This window comes from Oncorhynchus tshawytscha, linkage group LG14 (genome assembly GCF_018296145.1).
Source record: "Oncorhynchus tshawytscha isolate Ot180627B linkage group LG14, Otsh_v2.0, whole genome shotgun sequence".
Lineage (NCBI taxonomy): Eukaryota > Metazoa > Chordata > Actinopteri > Salmoniformes > Salmonidae > Oncorhynchus > Oncorhynchus tshawytscha.
Genome location: NC_056442.1, coordinates 42480898 through 42499379, shown reverse-complemented (window position 1 = coordinate 42499379; position 18482 = coordinate 42480898). Strand labels below are relative to the sequence as shown.

Below are 18482 nucleotides of genomic sequence, written 5' to 3'. Positions count from 1 at the left end.
GCAATTGCCGACTGACTGATCTACAAATCACCTTGCATAATAAATAACTACTTTGTAGATCAGTCAGTCACCATTAACCCACAATGCATCATGGATTTAATGCTCTCGAACACGACCAGCATCACAAAAGCTAGCGCCATTAACTTGAAATAATCATACGCTAATTTTCTAATAACAAAGTCCCCAGAAAAAATGTTACTTGACTGTTAGAGGACGTTTTTTTAATTTTAAACCACAAAACAAATATAGTTTAATTTCACTTAAACATACATTTATTGAAAAGACAAAAAATATAGAGCCTGGTTCTTTAGGTTTCTTCGCACAGCAGGTTCCTGATTTCTATGGTGTTTTTCCAAGCCACTGTGCTTCTGCATCTTCATGGCTTGCTCTTTGGGGTTTTAAACTGGGTATCTGTAAAGCACTTTTGACAACTGCTGACGTAAGAAGGGCTTTATGAAATAAATGTGATCGATGATCTACAGATGTTTGATTCTATAACAGTTATTTTGATAGAAGTCATCATCATTAAATGGGGGTATTTCAGACCCTCTACTAATAAGATCCAGTTTCATACCATGAAGATTGTCCGCATAAGTATATTTTATCAGCAGGAACCTACTGTGACCATTGACCAAAAAATACACTGCTCAAAAAAATAAAGGGAACACTAAAATAACACATCCTAGATCTGAATGAATGAAATATTCTTATTAAATACTTTTTTCTTTACATAGTTGAATGTGCTGACAACAAAATCACACAAAAATGATTAATGGAAATCAAATGTATCAACCCATGGAGGACTGGATTTGGAGTCACACTCAAAATTAAAGTGGAAAACCACACTACAGGCTGATCCAACTTTGATGTAATGTCTGTAAAACAAGTCAAAATGAGGCTCAGTAGTGTGTGTGGCCTCCACGTGCCTGTATGACCTCCCTACAACGCCTGGGCATGCTCCTGATGAGGTGGCGGATGGTCTCCTGAGGGATCTCCTCCCAGACCTGGACTAAAGCATCCGCCAACTCCTGGACAGTTTGTGGTGCAACGTGGCGTTGGTGGATAGAGCGAGACATGATGTCCCAGAGGTGCTCAATTGGATTCAGGTCTGGGGAACAGGCGGGCCAGTCCATAGCATCAATGCCTTCCTCTTGCAGGAACTGCTGACACACTCCAGCCACATGAGGTCCAGCATTGTCTTGCATTAGGAGGAACCCAGGGCCAACCGCACCAGCATATGGTCTCACAAGGGGTCTGAGGATCTCATCTCGGTACCTAATGGCACAGGTAGCCTGTGCTCGCCAGGCTACCTCTGGCGAGCACATGGAGGGCTGTGCGGCCCCCCAAAGAAATGCCACCCCACACCATGACTGACCCACCGCCAAACCGGTCATGCTGGAGGATGTTGCAGGCAGCAGAACGTTCTCCACGGCGTCTCCAGACTCTGTCACTTCTGTCACATGCTCAGTGTGAACCTGCTTTCATCTGTGAAGAGCACAGGGCGCAAGTGACGAATTTGCCAATCTTGGTCTTCAATGGCAAATGCCAAACGTCCTGCACGGTGTTGGGCTGTAAGCACAACCCCCACCTGTGTACATCAGGCCCTCATACCACCCTCATGGAGTCTGTTTCTGACCATTTGAGCAGACACATGCACTTTTGTGGCCTGCTGGAGGTAATTTTGCAGGGCTCTGGCAGTGCTCCTCCTGCTCCTCCTTGCACAAAGGCGGAGGTAGCGGTCCTGCTGCTGGGTTGTTAATAACCTGGCACATAGGCTATTGCAGCATAGATACTGGGGACTGAGATAAGCGGGGTCGGGGGTCACTGTGGTCCCATCCAAAGTTACCCCTAGATAGGGTCAATGTGAAAATGTTCACTTCAAAACGGTTAAATCCTGTTCTGTCATGAGTTGATCGTAGTTAAAAACTATTTACTGTTGTCGGTATTGTGTTGTTATTGTTTTTGTTTTTTTACATTATAATAAAATTTAAAAATCCCGTAAATCAATGTTTGTTATTTAATTTCAATAATATATTGTTTGTATTTTCAATAATTGTATGTTTAAGCAACTTTAAACTCACCCTTAATTAACGGTGTAGGCCACAACTGGATGCAATCGGTTGTTCTGGCGATGGTAACAACTGGATGCATTCGGTTTTTAGGGATACAGTATCTTCAACCTAGGTTCCCTTCCACTGAAAACGTGGGAACTCCGCTCAGGTCTTTATTTTACCCCTGCTGTGTTAGGTTACTTGAGTGGGACTTTTATTGTGAACATTTGCTGTATGATTACGTGACCTAAATGGCACTAGCTTCACAATGGTCACGGATTGTTGGAAAGTGCCAACAAATGCGACGGGTAACTTTTACGATAATGTGTGGTTTGTTATGTAGGCCCACTACAATATAGTGTTTTCTCTTATTTCGAGTGGGGTTAGGCCACACGGGGAGAAACTGTATTTCTAATGTCGAGGTAGGCAAACTATATTGATTAGCATTCAGATTGTAACGATTGGTGCGTGCCAATGTTGTTCAGCGTCTGTTTTACATGATTTGAGAAAACAAGTCGTAGTAAAGTCATGCGCACTGATTTTTGCTTCAATGTTTGAGAGTGAACTCTAGAAACTAGCTTATTGAAAAAAGACGACACAATTGGTGATATGGTGTTTTTAAGTTCTGGTTAGTCGTAGTAGCCAACAGCAGCTTTGCCATGTCGGAGAGGACACCACTCCTGCACTATCGCCTCTCCACAAGTGTCAATGAGCAGTCGGGGGAGCATCAGCCGTGTCTTCCCAGGGAGGCTGTGGAGCAGTCCCCGGCTTTTTCCAGACGGAAGTCGGCGCACCACAGCCGGCCCAAAAAGCTCTCCACATTCTTTGGTGTGGTGATACCCACCTTGCTGTCTATGTTCAGCGTGGTGGTCTTCCTACGAATTGGTGAGTAACGTTATAGCTTACTGTTATTTATTACAATGCCCACAAAATAGCTTTATTATAGGCCCATTTTGGTAACTTTGAGCCAGTTGTTGCCTGGAAACCCGACGTTGAATTGCATTGAATTCTACATCGGGCAGAAATTAGCGTTGGAATCTGGAAAGTTACTAGTAACTCTCACGACCCCTACAAGCCAGAATGTTAAATACAATTATGTTTTTACGTTAAAATATAATTTTATTCAACATTCTTGAATGAAAAATGTAATGACAGGCCTGTGGGAAACACGTTACGGCAAACGTCGACAAAACAAAATACGTTAGACAAGGTGGGATATTTTTGTTTCGGTAAAATGAATTGTGCAAGATCTGGGTGGAAACGATTTTATTCGCAAATATTGCTATAATAAGCATCAAATCGAAGTAAACTTGGGAGTCACGTGATGAGTTAAACTCATCGGAAAGGCATGCAGTTTATTAGACTACAAATAAAATAAGTTACGATGAACTTCGCAGGGTGGTGAAAATGCAATGTGATGAGCTTAATATTAATTTCCAATAAATATCGAGGGGATTAATCTGGTGACATGATCATCGATACTTGGCTGCCATTTGACAAAATAATATATTTTGTCACTAATAACCGCATCGTGTAGGCTATACTGTGCTGTTGGCTAGAACACACGTGCAAAAACCGGAGATGGCACACTCGCTATATTATTATTATTTTACTTGTTTAGAAAACCATCAGTAGAGTTGAAATGCGATGGAAACGCATTAATTTTTTATTCGGTAGTGATTTATTTACATCTGTCCCTCATTTTAAGGTCAATCTTGTTACGTGAATTGAACTCTCGTTTTATTATGTTGAACATATAGCTTTTTAAATAGTGTAAAGCCGTTTACCTGGTTCTACTCTCATTGGCCATTTTCTGGTGTTTTGTGATGGTCTGGCAGAGCACGTCAACCCTGTTAGTCATAGATAGACAGGTTAGACATAAAAAATAAAAACTTGTTAAGCTTGCATTTAATTGCACCTCCCTGATGCACACAACAAGCTTCCATCCCCTCTGTCACACGGGGATTTATGGATGATTTAAAATAAAACCGTTAACCCTGTAACTTTATTTGGCACTTACTATAGTCATTTTTGTTTTTAGAGATGGGAACGTGTTGAAAGTGCTCTTTATGACAGAATTTTAAAATTTTGGTGAAATCAAACACTTGGTGGAATTACCCTTTTGCCACTTAAGTCCCTTGGTGTGTTACAGTACAAGGGTATGAACTCCTGAGAGTTGCAGAGATAAAAGTAGGTTCACGGATAGAGCCTACGGTAGTGAGTGCTTCCTGGGACAGATTGGGAATGGATTGTTATGGGGTCATAGTCATGATGATAAATGTGTAAATATGTACGCCAACTATTTTCTTACTGGAGGAATATAGTAGTTTCAAGTGGACTAACAATATGGAGTAAAATATAGTTCTTGCAAGAAATGGATTATTTACTTGCGCTATAACTTCAGTCTCGAGCCGTTAATCACATTCACATGATGCAGAGCTCGAGGTCCAATATCTCTGATGGCAATAATGACATCCGTATCCATAGTTTATTCGCAAATAATCTGAAGATATGTTTACCATCACAGTCCCCATTCGTCAATGTCTCATCTGTTTTCTTTGTTCAGAGGTGTTTTATTCTATCAGAGTTCTCACAGTAAGTACAGTGGTCTGTCGGTGAGTGTTCTCTCTGGCCTTGGTGTGTTCCACCCTCTATTTTGCCCCGTCTCGTGATACCTCAGCTGCTGTGGTGTAGACACGCAAATGTTGAACAGCCACTAGTTTGAGAGACAAGAATGCCATTCCACATAACATAAGCACTGCATTATACCTTATATGGAACAATATGGCACTTCTGTTTCAATGCATGGGAGTGGTGTACAGTAAATTGGATGACTTCTGTTTCAATGCATGGGAGTGGTGTACAGTGAATTGGATGACTTCTGTTTCAATGCATAGGAGTGGTGTACAGTGAATTGGATGACTTCTGTTTCAATGCATAGGAGTGGTGTACAGTGAATTGGATGACTTCTGTTTCAATGCATAGGAGTGGTGTACAGTGAATTGGATGACTTCTGTTTCAATGCATAGGAGTGGTGTACAGTGAATTGGATGACTTCTGTTTCAATGCATGGGAGTGGTGTACAGTAAATTGGATGACTTCTGTTTCAATGCATAGGAGTGGTGTACAGTGAATTGGATGACTTCTGTTTCAATGCATAGGAGTGGTGTACAGTGAATTGGATGACTTCTGTTTCAATGCATAGGAGTGGTGTACAGTGAATTGGATGACTTCTGTTTTGGTTAAAAGCATAAAGTAACTTGTTCTGCATTTTGACCTATTGTTGAATGTTGCAAGGAAGTGGTAGCATTGTAGAAGTTTGGTATTTTGCCATATGCTATTGTCAGTCTAAACTGATTTTACTGTGTGTGACATTGAAAAACATTTCTAAACATAACTGGATGCCTTGGCATGGTGTTTTGATTAATAATTACATGATTGTGTAACTTCGCATGGGGAGGAGGGTCAAACTACTGTCTCAACTGTATAGTGAAGGTGAAAGCCATTGAGTATTCCCTACTGCATGTTCTTGTTGACAATTACTTTAAATTCCAAGTTTCAACTTGCTGTAAGATAGTTGTTAAACCACCAAAACCAGTTCCTGTTAGACTTTGAGATGATTTGAATTTGAAATGTTAAACCATAGTGTGGTCCTTGTGTTCTCTCCTCTCCCGTCAGGTTTTGTGGTGGGCCAGTGTGGGCTTTATCAGGCCATAGCCATGTTCTTAGTGGCCTACTTCATCATCAGTATGACCGTGCTGTCGGTGTGTGCCATCTCAACCAATGGAGCTCTGGATGCAGGAGGGGCCTACTGTATCCTCCTCAGAAATACACACACAGCTCTATATGATAGATGTATAGACATGTCATTTCAGGCCCATTAGCTGTACACACACACTCCACCTTACAGTGCTCTTTCAGTTTCATTAATGTAGCATTGTATTCCTCAACGTATAGATATGTGTGTGTGTGTGTCAGTGAATGGCTGGTATTGTTTTCACTTTATCTGTAAGACGCATTGTGAGTGTGTGAGAGGAGGATGGGACTGAGTGTCTGTGCCTGGGTCTATTTCTTTCAGTGCCTGATGACATCCACATTTTAAAGGCCTTCACTTCATTATAGTGTCCACATACACACTCTTTCTCTCACATATTGACACTCACTCTTAACTCCTGTGTATCCCAGCCTTAACCCCCTCCTCCCCCAGACATGATAAGTCGTGCGTTGGGGCCAGAGTTTGGGGGCAGTCTAGGTGTCATGTTCTTCCTGGCTAATGTGTGTAGCAGTGCCCTCTATATCCTGGGTCTGGTCGAGGCCATAGTAGCAACCTTCGGGCTTCCAGAAGGTATACAGCCATACTCTCTACCTCTTCCTGCTCTGTTTGCGGGTCAATGTTTATTCGGGTGAATCTTGTCCTGGAGGCAGAGCTGGGTGATTTCCATTAGATAGGCCAGCGGCAAATTCGAAATTGGCAATTATTGTATACATTTATGAAAACAAATAACGTTTTGATTTTAATAAAGGTAAGGCTTAGGCATAAGGTTGCCATTGTGGTTAAGGTTAGGTTTAACATCTGATTGTATTACTTTTTGCTGTGCCAGCTAGTGACAACCCTGCAGAGCTGCCTCCAGTACATGAGTCATCCCAATAAATACCAACCTGTGCTCTGTTTATATTGACAGACTACTTTTTTAGTATATTGTATTTGATCTAAAACTAATCTGCTTTGACAATGTCTACTCATGCATGTCATGCCCATTTTTAAAGCTTATTGAATCAAACTGAACAATTTAAATGGAATTGGATTATAACCCTTTGACCTTTTCATGGTCTGTTTCAACTATCACCTCATTCCTTCACCCCCTCGTCTTCTCATCAACCACATCTTCTCATCAACCGCCTCACCTTTTAACCTGCTAACCCTCTCACTTACCTCACCTCCTCTTCTCACCCCCATCTCTCCTCTCCCTCTCCAGATGGGGTGAGCCCAGCGGGTTCCCTCCAGGTGTTGCCAGCGGGGTATTGGTGGTCATTGCTCTATGCCACCGGCATCCTCCTCCTCTGCTTGCTTGTGTGTCTGGTGGGGGCAGAGATCTACGCCAAAGCATCCTTCATCATCTTCCTGGTGGTCATGCTGGTGCTGGCCACCATCTTTATCAGCTTCTTCGCTGTGCGCCCGCGCACCATCCTCCTGCCCGCCGCTCCACCCATCCTCAACGGCACGGGGCCACAGCCGCCGACCATGGCCAACTTCACCGGCTTTAAACTGAACACACTCCTGGGCAACCTGGATGGTGAGAAAGGGGGTCTGTCTGTAGTAGTGTGTGTATGTGTGTTGTCCACCAATATAAATGTGTGCTTAATGTATGTGTCATTCTAAATAGAATTGCACTTGATTTAAGCTGCAATATGTAACTTTTTGTGTGCCCCTACCAAATTCAAATAGAAGTGTATTTCGCAGCAGTTTAGATGGTACAAGATTCTCTACACTATGCTTGCTTGTTTTCTCACATAAACTGTCATTTAGAATTTTAGCAACCAGGAAATGGCGTAGTGATTTCTGCATAGTGCATCTTTATGGAATTTAATATAGCAAAGCATTATTAATGTGAGTGATGTCTCATGTTTGAATTTTTTTTATTTGACCTTTATTTAACCAAGTATGCCAGTTGAGAACCAGTTCTCATTTACAATTGCGACCTGGCCAAGATAAAGCAAAGCAGTGCGACAAAAACAACAGAGTAACAAATGGGATAGAGATACTGGTGTGCAAAAGAGCAACAACAAAAAAATAACAATATGGGGATGAAGTAGTTGGGTAGGCTGTTTACAGATGGGCTGTGTACAGGTGCATGGATTGGTAAGCTGCTCTGAAAGCTGATGCTTATAGATAGTGAGGGAGATGTAAGTCTCCAGCTTCAGTGACTTTTGCAATTTGTTCCAGTCATTGGCAGCAGAGAACCGGAAGGAAAGGAGGTGTTGGCTTTGGGGATGACCAGTGAAATGTACCTGCTGGAGCGCGTGCTACGGGTGGGTGTTGCTAGGGTGACCCGTGAGCTGAGATGAGGTGGGGCTTTACCTAGCAAAGACTTATAGATGACCTGGAGCCAGTGGGTTTGGTGACGGATATGTAGCGAGGGCAAGCCAAAGAGAGCATACAGGTCGCAGTGGTGGGTAGTGTATGGAGCTTTAGTGACAAAACGGATGGCACTGTGATGGACTACATCCAATTTGCTGAGTAGAGTGTTGGAGGTTATTTTGTTAATTACATTGCCGAAGTCAAGGATCGGTAGGATAGTCAGTTTTACGAGGGTATGTTTTTATAGCATGAGTGAGGGATGCTTTGTTGTGAAGTAGGAACCTGATTCTAGATTTAATTTTGGATTGGAGAATGAAAGTTTACAGTCTAATCAGACACCGAGGGAAGTCAGAACCGTCCAGAGTAGTGATGCTGGTCGGGCGGTTGAGGGTAGCGATCGGTAGCAGAGCATGCATTTAGTTTTACTTGCATGTAAGAGCAGTTGGAGGCCACGGAAGGAGTGTTGTATGGCATTGACACTCGTTTGGAGGTTTAACACAGTGTCCAAAGAAGGGCCAGATGTATACAGAATGGTGTCGTCGGCGTAGAGGTGGATCAGAGAATCACCAGCAGCAAGAGCGACATTGATATGAAAAGAGTCAGCCCGAGAATTGAACCCTGTGGCACCCCCATAGACTGCCAGATGTCTATGGGGGTGCCAGTTCGGAAACTAGATTGCATACCGGAGAAGGTGTGGTGGGATTTGAAATGGTCGGTGATCTGTCGTTAACTTGGCTTTCAAAGACTTTAGAAAGGCAGGGTAGGATAGATATAGGTCTGTAACAATTTGAGTCAAGAGTGTCTCCCCCTTTGAAGAGGGGGATGACTGCGGCAGCTTTCCAATCTTTAGGGATCTTAGACGATACGAAAGAGAAGTTGAACAGGCTAGTAAGGACAGTTATGCATACTTTATGGTGGCAGAATTTACTTGTTTATTATCTTAGACACACATACACCAATTATAGGTTTAAGCCTCTTGTTTTGCTGAGTGTTTACCAGGGTTGTAATTAGTGGGTATCATAAATATCCTTTGGCTCCCCATTTCCACCATAACCAACCAACCTCACTGAGCTGAGGGATTTATTTTCAGTGTGGAAATCAACCACATGATTACTCTGCTAATCGCCATAACTCAGTCACACTGGCACACACACACACACACAGCCCCTTCAAAGACCCTGTTGTCAACAAAATGACACACTTTCTTTGCCTTTGTAAAGCTTACCCTCCAATGAGAAGTGGGTTAAAAGTCAATGGCTTCATATGTAACACAAACTATACTTGAACCAGCAATGGCGAGAGATGGCATTTTTGTAGTTTTTGAATTCCAAGAGGCATGCATGTTCATCAATTCCATTTTTTTTGTTAAATATCTGAATTTGGGGTGGATTTGGACATGGAGCTGATTGAATTGATTTCTAAATCCGCCCCCCTCCTTCCCTAGCTGACTATGCTGTGGACTACACAACAGGAACCATGATGTCCTTTGCTACGGTGTTTGCTGTCATGTTTAACGGGTGCACAGGCATCATGGCTGGATCCAACATGTCAGGTAAGAAATGGATGTTTGATCAATGGGTGGAGAGATGGGATTTCTATTTAGCTGCTCAGTTTTCAAAGGGGACGTTCAAGAGTTATCAAAGGTATCAGAGACGTGTGTGTCTGACCTGGTGTTGTGCTGTGTCCCAGGTGACCTGAAGAACCCTAGCTACTCCATACCTCGAGGAACCATCACAGCTGTCATCTTCACCTTCATAATCTACAACCTCCTCAGTCTGATGGTGGCCTGCTCCTGTGACCGGTCAGTCACACACACACACACACACACAAGTTTGGGCATAATCTATGTAGATGAACAAACCTGTAACATGTACAGTGCATTCGGAAACTATTCAGACCCCTTGACTTCTTCAGCATTTTGTTACAATACAGCCTTAAATGGATTAAATATTTTTTTCCCCTCATTAATCTACACAATATACCCCATAATGGCAAAGCAAAAAATAGTTTTTTTCTGTGCAAATGTATTAAAAATAAAAAAAGATCACATTTACATAAGTATTCAGACCCATTACTTCGGTATGATGTTAAAGCTTGGCACACCTGTGTTTGGGGAGTTTCTCCCATTCTTCTCTGTAGAACCTCTCAAGCTCTGTCTGGTTGAATGGGGAGCGTCGCCGCACAGCTATTTTCAGGTCTCCAGAGATTTTTTAGATTGGGTTCAATTCAAGGCTCTGGCTGGGCCACTGAAGGACATTCAGAGACTTGTCCCAAAGCCACTTTTTTAAAAAATCAAATCAAATCAAATTTTATTTGTCACATACACATGGTTAGCAGATGTTAATGCGAGTGTAGCGAAATGCTTGTGCTTCTAGTTCCGCCAATGCAGTAATAACGAGCAAGTAATCTAACTAACAATTCCAAAAAAACTACTGTCTTATACACAGTGTAAGGGGATAAGGAATATGTACATAAGGATATATGAATGAGTGATGGTACAGAGCAGCATAGGCAAGATACAGTAGATGATATCGAGTACAGTATATACATATGAGATAAGTATGTAAACCAAGTGGCATAGTTAAAGTGGCTAGTGATACATGTATTACATAAGGATGCAGTCGATGATATAGAGTACAGTATCAACGTATGCATATGAGATGAACAATGTAGGGTAAGTAACATTATGTAAGGTAGCATTGTTTAAAATGGCTAGTGATATATTTACATCATTTCCCATCAATTCCCATGATTAAAGTGGCTGGAGTAGAGTCAGTGTCATTGACAGTGTGTTGGCAGTAGCCACTCAATGTTAGTGGTGGCTGTTTAACAGTCTGATGGCCTTGAGATAGAAGCTGTTTTTCAGTCTCTCGGTCCCAGCTTTGATGCACCTGTACTGACCTCGCCTTCTGGATGACAGCGGGGTGAACTGTGGCTCGGGTGGTTGATGTCCTTGATGATCTTTATGGCCTTCCTGTAGCATCGGGTGATGTAGGTGTCCTGGAGGGCAGGTAGTTTGCCCCCGGTGATGCGTTGTGCAGACCTCACTACCCTCTGGAGAGCCTTACGGTTGAGGGCGGTGCAGTTGCCATACCAGGCGGTGATACAGCCCGCCAGGATGCTCTCGATTGTGCATCTGTAGAAGTTTGTGAGTGCTTTTGGTGACAAGCCGAATTTCTTCAGCCTCCTGAGGTTGAAGAGGCACTGCTGCGCCTTCCTCACGATGCTGTCTGTGTGAGTGGACCAATTCAGTTTGTCTGTGATGTGTATGCCGAGGAACTTAAAACTTGCTACCCTCTCCACTACTGTTCCATCGATGTGGATGGGGGTGTTCCCTCTGCTGTTTCCTGAAGTCCACAATCATCTCCTTAGTTTTGTTGACGTTGAGTGTGAGGTTATTTTCCTGACACCAGACTCCGAGGGCCCTCACCTCCTCCCTGTAGGCCGTCTCGTCGTTGTTGGTAATCAAGCCTACCACTGTTGTGTCGTCCGCAAACTTGATGATTGAGTTGGAGGCGTGCATGGCCACGCAGTCGTGGGTGAACAGGGAGTACAGGAGAGGGCTCAGAACGCACCCTTGTGGGGCCCCAGTGTTGAGGATCAGCGGGGAGGAGATGTTGTTGCCTACCCTCACCACCTGGGGGCGGCCCGTCAGGAAGTCCAGTACCCAGTTGCACAGGGCGGGGTCGAGACCCAGGGTCTCGAGCTTGATGACGAGCTTGGAGGGTACTATGGTGTTGAATGCCGAGCTGTAGTCGATGAACAGCATTCTCACATAGGTATTCCTCTTGTCCAGATGGGTTAGGGCAGTGTGCAGTGTGGTTGAGATTGCATCGTCTGTGGACCTATTTGGGCGGTAAGCAAATTGGAGTGGGTCAAGGGTGTCAGGTAGGGTGGAGGTGATATGGTCCTTGACTAGTCTCTCAAAGCACTTCATGATGACGGATGTGAGTGCTACGGGCGGTAGTCGTTTAGCTCAGTTACCTTAGCTTTCTTGGGAACAGGAACAATGGTGGCCCTCTTGAAGCATGTGGGAACAGCAGACTGGTATAGGGATTGATTGAATATGTCCGTAAACACACCGGCCAGCTGGTCTGCGCATGCTCTGAGGGCGCGGCTGGGGATGCCGTCTGGGCCTGCAGCCTTGCGAGGGTTAACACGTTTAAATGTCTTACTCACTTCGGCTGCAGTGAAGGAGAGACCGCATGTTTCCGTTGCAGGCCGTGTCAGTGGCACTGTATTGTCCTCAAAGCGGGCAAAAAGTTATTTAGTCTGCCTGGGAGCAAGACATCCTGGTCCGTGACTGGGCTGGGTTTCTTCCTGTAGTCCATGATTGACTGTAGACCCTGCCACATGCCTCTTGTGTCTGAGCCGTTGAATTGAGATTCTACTTTGTCTCTGTACTGGCGCTTAGCTTGTTTGATAGCCTTGCGGAGGAATAGCTGCACTGTTTGTATTCAGTCATGTTACCAGACACCTTGCCCTGATTAAAAGCAGTGGTTCGTGCCTTCAGTTTCACACGAATGCTGCCATCAATCCACGGTTTCTGGTTAGGGAATGTTTTAATCGTTGCTATGGGAACGACATCTTCAACGCACGTTCTAATGAACTCGCACACCGTATCAGCGTATTCGTCAATGTTGTTGTCTAATACGAAACATCTCCCAGTCCACGTGATGGAAGCAGTCTTGGAGTGTGGAGTCAGCTTGGTCGGACCAGCGTTGGACAGACCTCAGCGTGGGAGCTTCTTGTTTTAGTTTCTGTCTGTAGGCAGGGATCAACAAAATGGAGTCGTGGTCAGCTTTTCCGAAAGGGGGGGCGGGGCAGGGCCTTATATGCGTCGCGGAAGTTAGAGTAACAATGATCCAGGGTCTTTCCACCCCTGGTTGCGCAATCGATATGCTGATAAAATTTAGGGAGTCTTGTTTTCAGATTAGCCTTGTTAAAATCCCCAGCTACAATGAATGCAGCCTCCGGATAAATCGTTTCCAGTTTGCAGAGAGTTAAATAAAGTTCGTTCAGAGCCATCAATGTGTCTGCTTGGGGGGATATATATACGGCTGTGATTATAATCGAAGAGAATTCTCTTGGTAGATAATGCGGTCTACATTTGATTGTGAGGAATTCTAAATCAGGTGAACAGAAGGATTTGAGTTCCTGTATGTTTCTTTCATCACACCATGTCACGTTGGCCATAAGGCATACGCCCCCGCCCGTCTTCTTACCAGAAAGATGTTTGTTTCTGTCGGCGCGATGCGTGGAGAAACCCGCTGGCTGCACCGCTTCCGATTGCGTCTCTCCAGTTAGCCATGTTTCCGTGAAGCAGAGAACGTTACAGTCTCTGATGTCCCTCTGGAATGCTACCCTTGCTCGGATTTCATCAACCTTGTTGTCAAGAGACTGGACATTGGCAAGAAGAATGCTAGGGAGTGGTGCACGATGTGCCCGTCTCCGGAGTCTGACCAGAAGACCGCTTCGTTTCCCTCTTTTTCTGAGTCGTTTTTTTTTTTTTTTGGTCGCTGCATGTGATCCACTCCGTTACACTGGTTGTAAGGCAGAACACAGGATCCGCATCGCGAAAAACATATTCTTGGTCGTACTTATGGTGAGTTGACGCTGATCTTATATTCAGTAGTTCTTCTCGGCTGTATGTAATGAAACCTAAGATGACCTGGGGTACTAGTGTAAGAAATAACACGTAAAAAAACAAAAAACTGCATAGTTTCCTAGGAACGCGAAGCGAGGCGGCCATCTCTGTCGGCGCCGGAAGTAACTGTGTGTGTAGGGTCGTTGTCCTGTTGGAAGGTGAACCTTCGCCCCAGTCTGAGGTCCTGAGCTCTCTGGTTTTCATCAAGGATCTCTTGTACTTCTCTCTGTTCATCTTTCCCTCGATCTTGACTAGTCTCCCAGCCCCTACTGCTGAAAAACATCCCCACAGCATGATGCTGCCACCACCATGCTTCACCGTAGGGATGGTGCCAGGTTTCCTCCAGTCATGACGCTTGGCATTCAGGTCAAAGAGTTCAGTCTTGGTTTCATCAGACCAGAGAATCTTGTTTGTCATAGTCTGAGATTCCTTTAGGTGCCTTTTGGCAACTTCCAAGCTGGCTGTCATGTGCCTTTAGCTGAGTGGCTTCCGTCTGGCTACTCTATCATAAAGGCCTGATGGGCGGAGTGTTGCAGAGATGGTTGTCCTTCTGGAAGGTTCTCCCATCTCCACAGAGGAACTAGGAGCTCTTTCAGAGTGACCATTGTGTTCTCGGTCACCTCCTTGACCAAGGTCCTTCATCCCCAATTGCTCAGTTTGTCCAAACGGCCAGCTCTAGGAAGAGTCTTGGTGGATCCAAACTACTTCCATTTAGGAATGACGGAGGCCACCATGTTCTTGGGGACCTTCAATGTTTCAGAAATGTTTTGGTACCCTTCCCCAGATTGGTGACTCAACACAATACTGTCTGAGTTTTACAGACAATTTCCTTTGACCTAATGGCTTGGTTTTGCTCTGACATGCACAGTCAACTGTGGGACCTTTTATATAGACAGGTGTGCCCAAATCATGTCTAGGACTGTTGCTGTGACAGTATTTTCACCACACAGGCGGTCACGTGTCATGAAGGCAGTCAAATTCCACGTGACTGTTTAATCATGGTAATTAGGCTTCTCTAAGCTGTAATGCTGCTGATGGTCATTAGTAGCCTACCAAATTTGCTAACTGCCTGGTACTCAGCACTATCCGTCTAATCACTCTGACATCAATGCAAATGTATTCGGAAAATATAATCACACTTCATGAGAGCCCATGAGCTCATGTTGTGCAACATTTCAATAGGCTATGCAATTGCATGAGAAAACAGTGATGGCCTCTACTAAAAATAGGAGGATCAGCTTTCTATATGCTAGGCCTACTATATTTATTTCTAAGCTTTCTTAAAACGAAGCATGTTACTTATCTTTACAAAAGGAGTATAGCCTACCTGGCTGGCATGAAAATAAACCACGGGCATAAGTGTCCTCAGTTTGCTATTTTAAGTGCATACAGTGGCTTGTGAAGATATTAACCCCCTTTGGCATTTTTCCTATTTTGTTGCCTAACAATCTGGAATTATAATAGATTTTTTTGGGGGGCTTTGTATCATTCGATTTACACAACATGCCTACCACTTTGAAAATTAATTTTTGTTATTTGTGAAACGAACAAGAAATTAAGACAAACTGAACTTGAGTGTGCATAACTATTCACCCCCACCCGAAGTCAATACTTTATAGAGCCACCTTTTGCAGCAATTACAGCTGCAAGTCTCTTGGGGTATCTCTCTATAAGCTTGGCACATCTAGCCACTGAGGTTTTTGTCCCTTTTTCAAGACAAAACTGTTCCCGTTCCTTCAAGTTGGCTTGTTTCCAGCTGGTGTACAGCAGTCTTTAAGTTATACCACAGATTCTCAATTGGATTGATGTATTGGCTTTGGCTAGACTATTCCAAGACATTTAAATATTTCCCCTTAAACCACGCAAGTGTTGTTTTAGCAGTATGCTTAGGGTCATTGTCCTGCTGGAAGGTGAACCTCCAACACAGTCTCAAATCTCTGGAAGACTGAAATAGGTTTTACTCAAGGATTTCCCTGTATTTAGCACCATCCATCATTCCTTCAATTCTGACCAGTTTCCCAGTACCTGCCAATGGGGAAAAACATCCCCACAGCATGATGCTGGGATGGTGTTCTTGTGGTGGTGAGAGGTGTTTGGTTTGCGCCAGACATAGCGTTTTCCTTGATGGCCAAAAAGCTCAATTTTAGTCTCATCTGACCAGAGTACCTTCTAACAAATGTCTGGGGAGTCTCCCACATGCCTTTTGGCGAACACCAAACATGTTTGCTTATTTCTTTCTTTAAGCAATGGCTTTTTTTCTGGCCACTCTTCCGTAAAGCCCAGCTCTGTGGAGTGTACGGCTTAAAGTGGTCCTATGGACAGATACTCCAATCTCCGCTGTGGAGCTTTGTAGCTCCTTCAGGGTTTTCTTTGGTCTCTTTGTTGCCTCTCTGATTAATGCCCTCCTTGCCTGGTCTGTACGTTTTGGTGGGTGGCCCTCTCTTGGAAGGTTTGTTGTGCCATATTCTTTCCCTTTTTTAATAATGGATTTAATGGTGCTCTGTGGGATATTCAAAGTTTTGGATATTTTTTATAACCCAACCCTGATCTGTACTTCTCCACTTCTCCTTTGTCCCTGACCTGTTTGGAGAGCTCCTTGGTCTTCATGGTGGTGTTGCAGATTCTGGGGCCTTTCCGAACATGTGTGTGTGTGTATATATACAGTGGGGCAAAAAAGTATTTAGTCAGCCACCAATTGTGCAAGTTCTCCCACTTAAAAAGATGAGAGGCCTGTAATTTTCATCATAGGTACACTTCAACTATGACAGACACAATGAGAGGGGAAAAATCCAGTAAATCACATTGTAGGATTTTTTATGAATTTATTTGCAAATTATGGTGGAAAATAAGTATTTGGTCAATAACAAAAGTTTATCTCAATACTTTGTTATATACCCTTTGTTGGCAATGACAGAGGTCAAACGTTTTCTCTAAGTCTTCACAAGATTTTCACACACTGTTGCTGGTATTTTGGCCCATTCCTCCATGCAGATCTCCTCTAGAGCACTGATGTTTTGGGGCTGTTGCTGGGCAACACGGACTTTCAATTTCCTCAAATTTTCTATGGGGTTGAGATCTGGAGACTGGCTAGGCCACTCCAGGACCTTGAAATGCTTCTTACGAAGCCACTCCTTTGTTGTCCGGGCGGTGTGTTTGGGATCATTGTCATGCTGAAAGACCCAGCCACGTTTCATCTTCAATGCCCTTGCTGATTGAAGGTTTTCACTCAATCTCACGATACATGGCCCCATTCATTCTTTCCTTTACACGGATCAGTCGTCCTGGTCTCTTTGCAGAAAAACAGCCCCAAAGCATGATGTTTCCACCCCCATGCTTCACTGTAGGTATGGTGTTCTTTGGATGCAATTCAGCATTCTTTGTCCTCCAAACACGACGATTTGAGTTTTTACCAAAAAGTTAGATTTTGGTTTCATCTGACCATACGACATTCTCCCAATCTTCTTCTGGATCATCCAAATGCTCTCTAGCAAACTTCAGACGGGCCTGGACATGTACACGTCTGGCACTGCAGGATTTGAGTCCCTGGTGGCGTAGTGTGTTACTGATGGTAGGCTTTGTTACTTTGGTCCCAGCTCTCTGCAGGTCATTCACTAGGTCCCCCTGTGTGGTTCTGTGATTTTTGCTCACTGTTCTTGTGATCATTTTGACCCCACGGGGTGAGATCTTGCGCCAGATCGAGGGAGATTATCAGTAGTCTTGTATGTCTTCCATTTCCTAATAATTGCTCCCACAGTTGATTTCTTCAAACCAAGCTGCTTACCTATTGCAAATTCAGTCTTCCCAGCCTGGTGCAGGTCTACAATTTTGTTTCTGGTGTCCTTTGACAGCTCTTTGGTTTTGGCTATAGTGGAGTTTGGAGTGTGACTTTTATACTGATAACAAGTTCAAGCAGGTGCCATTAATACAGGTAATGAGTGGAGGACAGAGGAGCCTCTTAAAGAAGTTACAGGTCTGTGAGAGCCAGAAATCTTGTTTGTAGGTGACCAAATACATATTTTCCACCATAATTTGCAAATTCATTAAAAATCCTACAATGTGATTTTGAAGTGTACCTATGATGAAAATTACAGGCCATCTTTTTAAGTGGGAGAACTTGCACAATTGGTGGCTGACTAAATGCTTTTTTGCCCCTGTGAGTGTGTGTGTGTGTATATATATATATATATATATATGATCATGTGACCAGATCTTATTTAGGGGCTTCAGAGCAAAGGGGCTGAACACATAGATGCACCGCTTTTCTGTTTTTTATTTTGTATAATTTCTTGAAACATTTCATTTCACCAATCTGGACTATTTTGTGTATGTCCATTTCTACGAAATTCAAATAAAAATACATTTGAATTACAGGTTGTAATGCAACCAAATTGGAAAAATGCCAAGGGACATGAATACTTTTGCAAGGCACTGTAGCTGACATGTATTTTTTCCCCCGCTGACCCTGTGTCAATACAGGTGCATGATAATGGTCCATTCTAAGTCAAATTTCACACATATATTATTTAGTATATGTAAAGACAAGATTCAATCAAGAATAGTGACAATATTATCCTATCACTTGTGAATTATATGTCTCTTGGGAATGATGCCCAGCATAAGAAACAATGCTCTTTTTTTGTGACTTTTTTAAAATCATAGTCGCACACCTCATGTAGCCTAGCCCATGGGCCTATATGTTTGTATC

General features: G+C 43.6%; 1 protein-coding gene across 2 annotated transcripts in view; it reads left to right on the top strand.

The window, feature by feature from the left end:
- Window positions 1–2284: 2284 nt before the first annotated feature.
- Window positions 2285–18482, top strand: part of LOC112267237 (solute carrier family 12 member 9-like) — a 53558-nt gene continuing 37360 nt past the window's right edge. The window contains exons 1-6 of one of the 2 annotated variants that reach the window (XM_042297552.1): window positions 2285–2936; window positions 5730–5864; window positions 6259–6396; window positions 7028–7345; window positions 9575–9682; window positions 9820–9931. In XM_042297552.1, coding sequence (XP_042153486.1) covers window positions 2711–2936; window positions 5730–5864; window positions 6259–6396; window positions 7028–7345; window positions 9575–9682; window positions 9820–9931 — 1037 coding nt within the window. In that variant the 5' untranslated portion in view covers window positions 2285–2710. Of the gene's footprint in view, window positions 2937–4576; window positions 4647–5729; window positions 5865–6258; window positions 6397–7027; window positions 7346–9574; window positions 9683–9819; window positions 9932–18482 lie in introns of those variants that run through there. The other variant, XM_042297553.1, reaches the window with a different exon arrangement.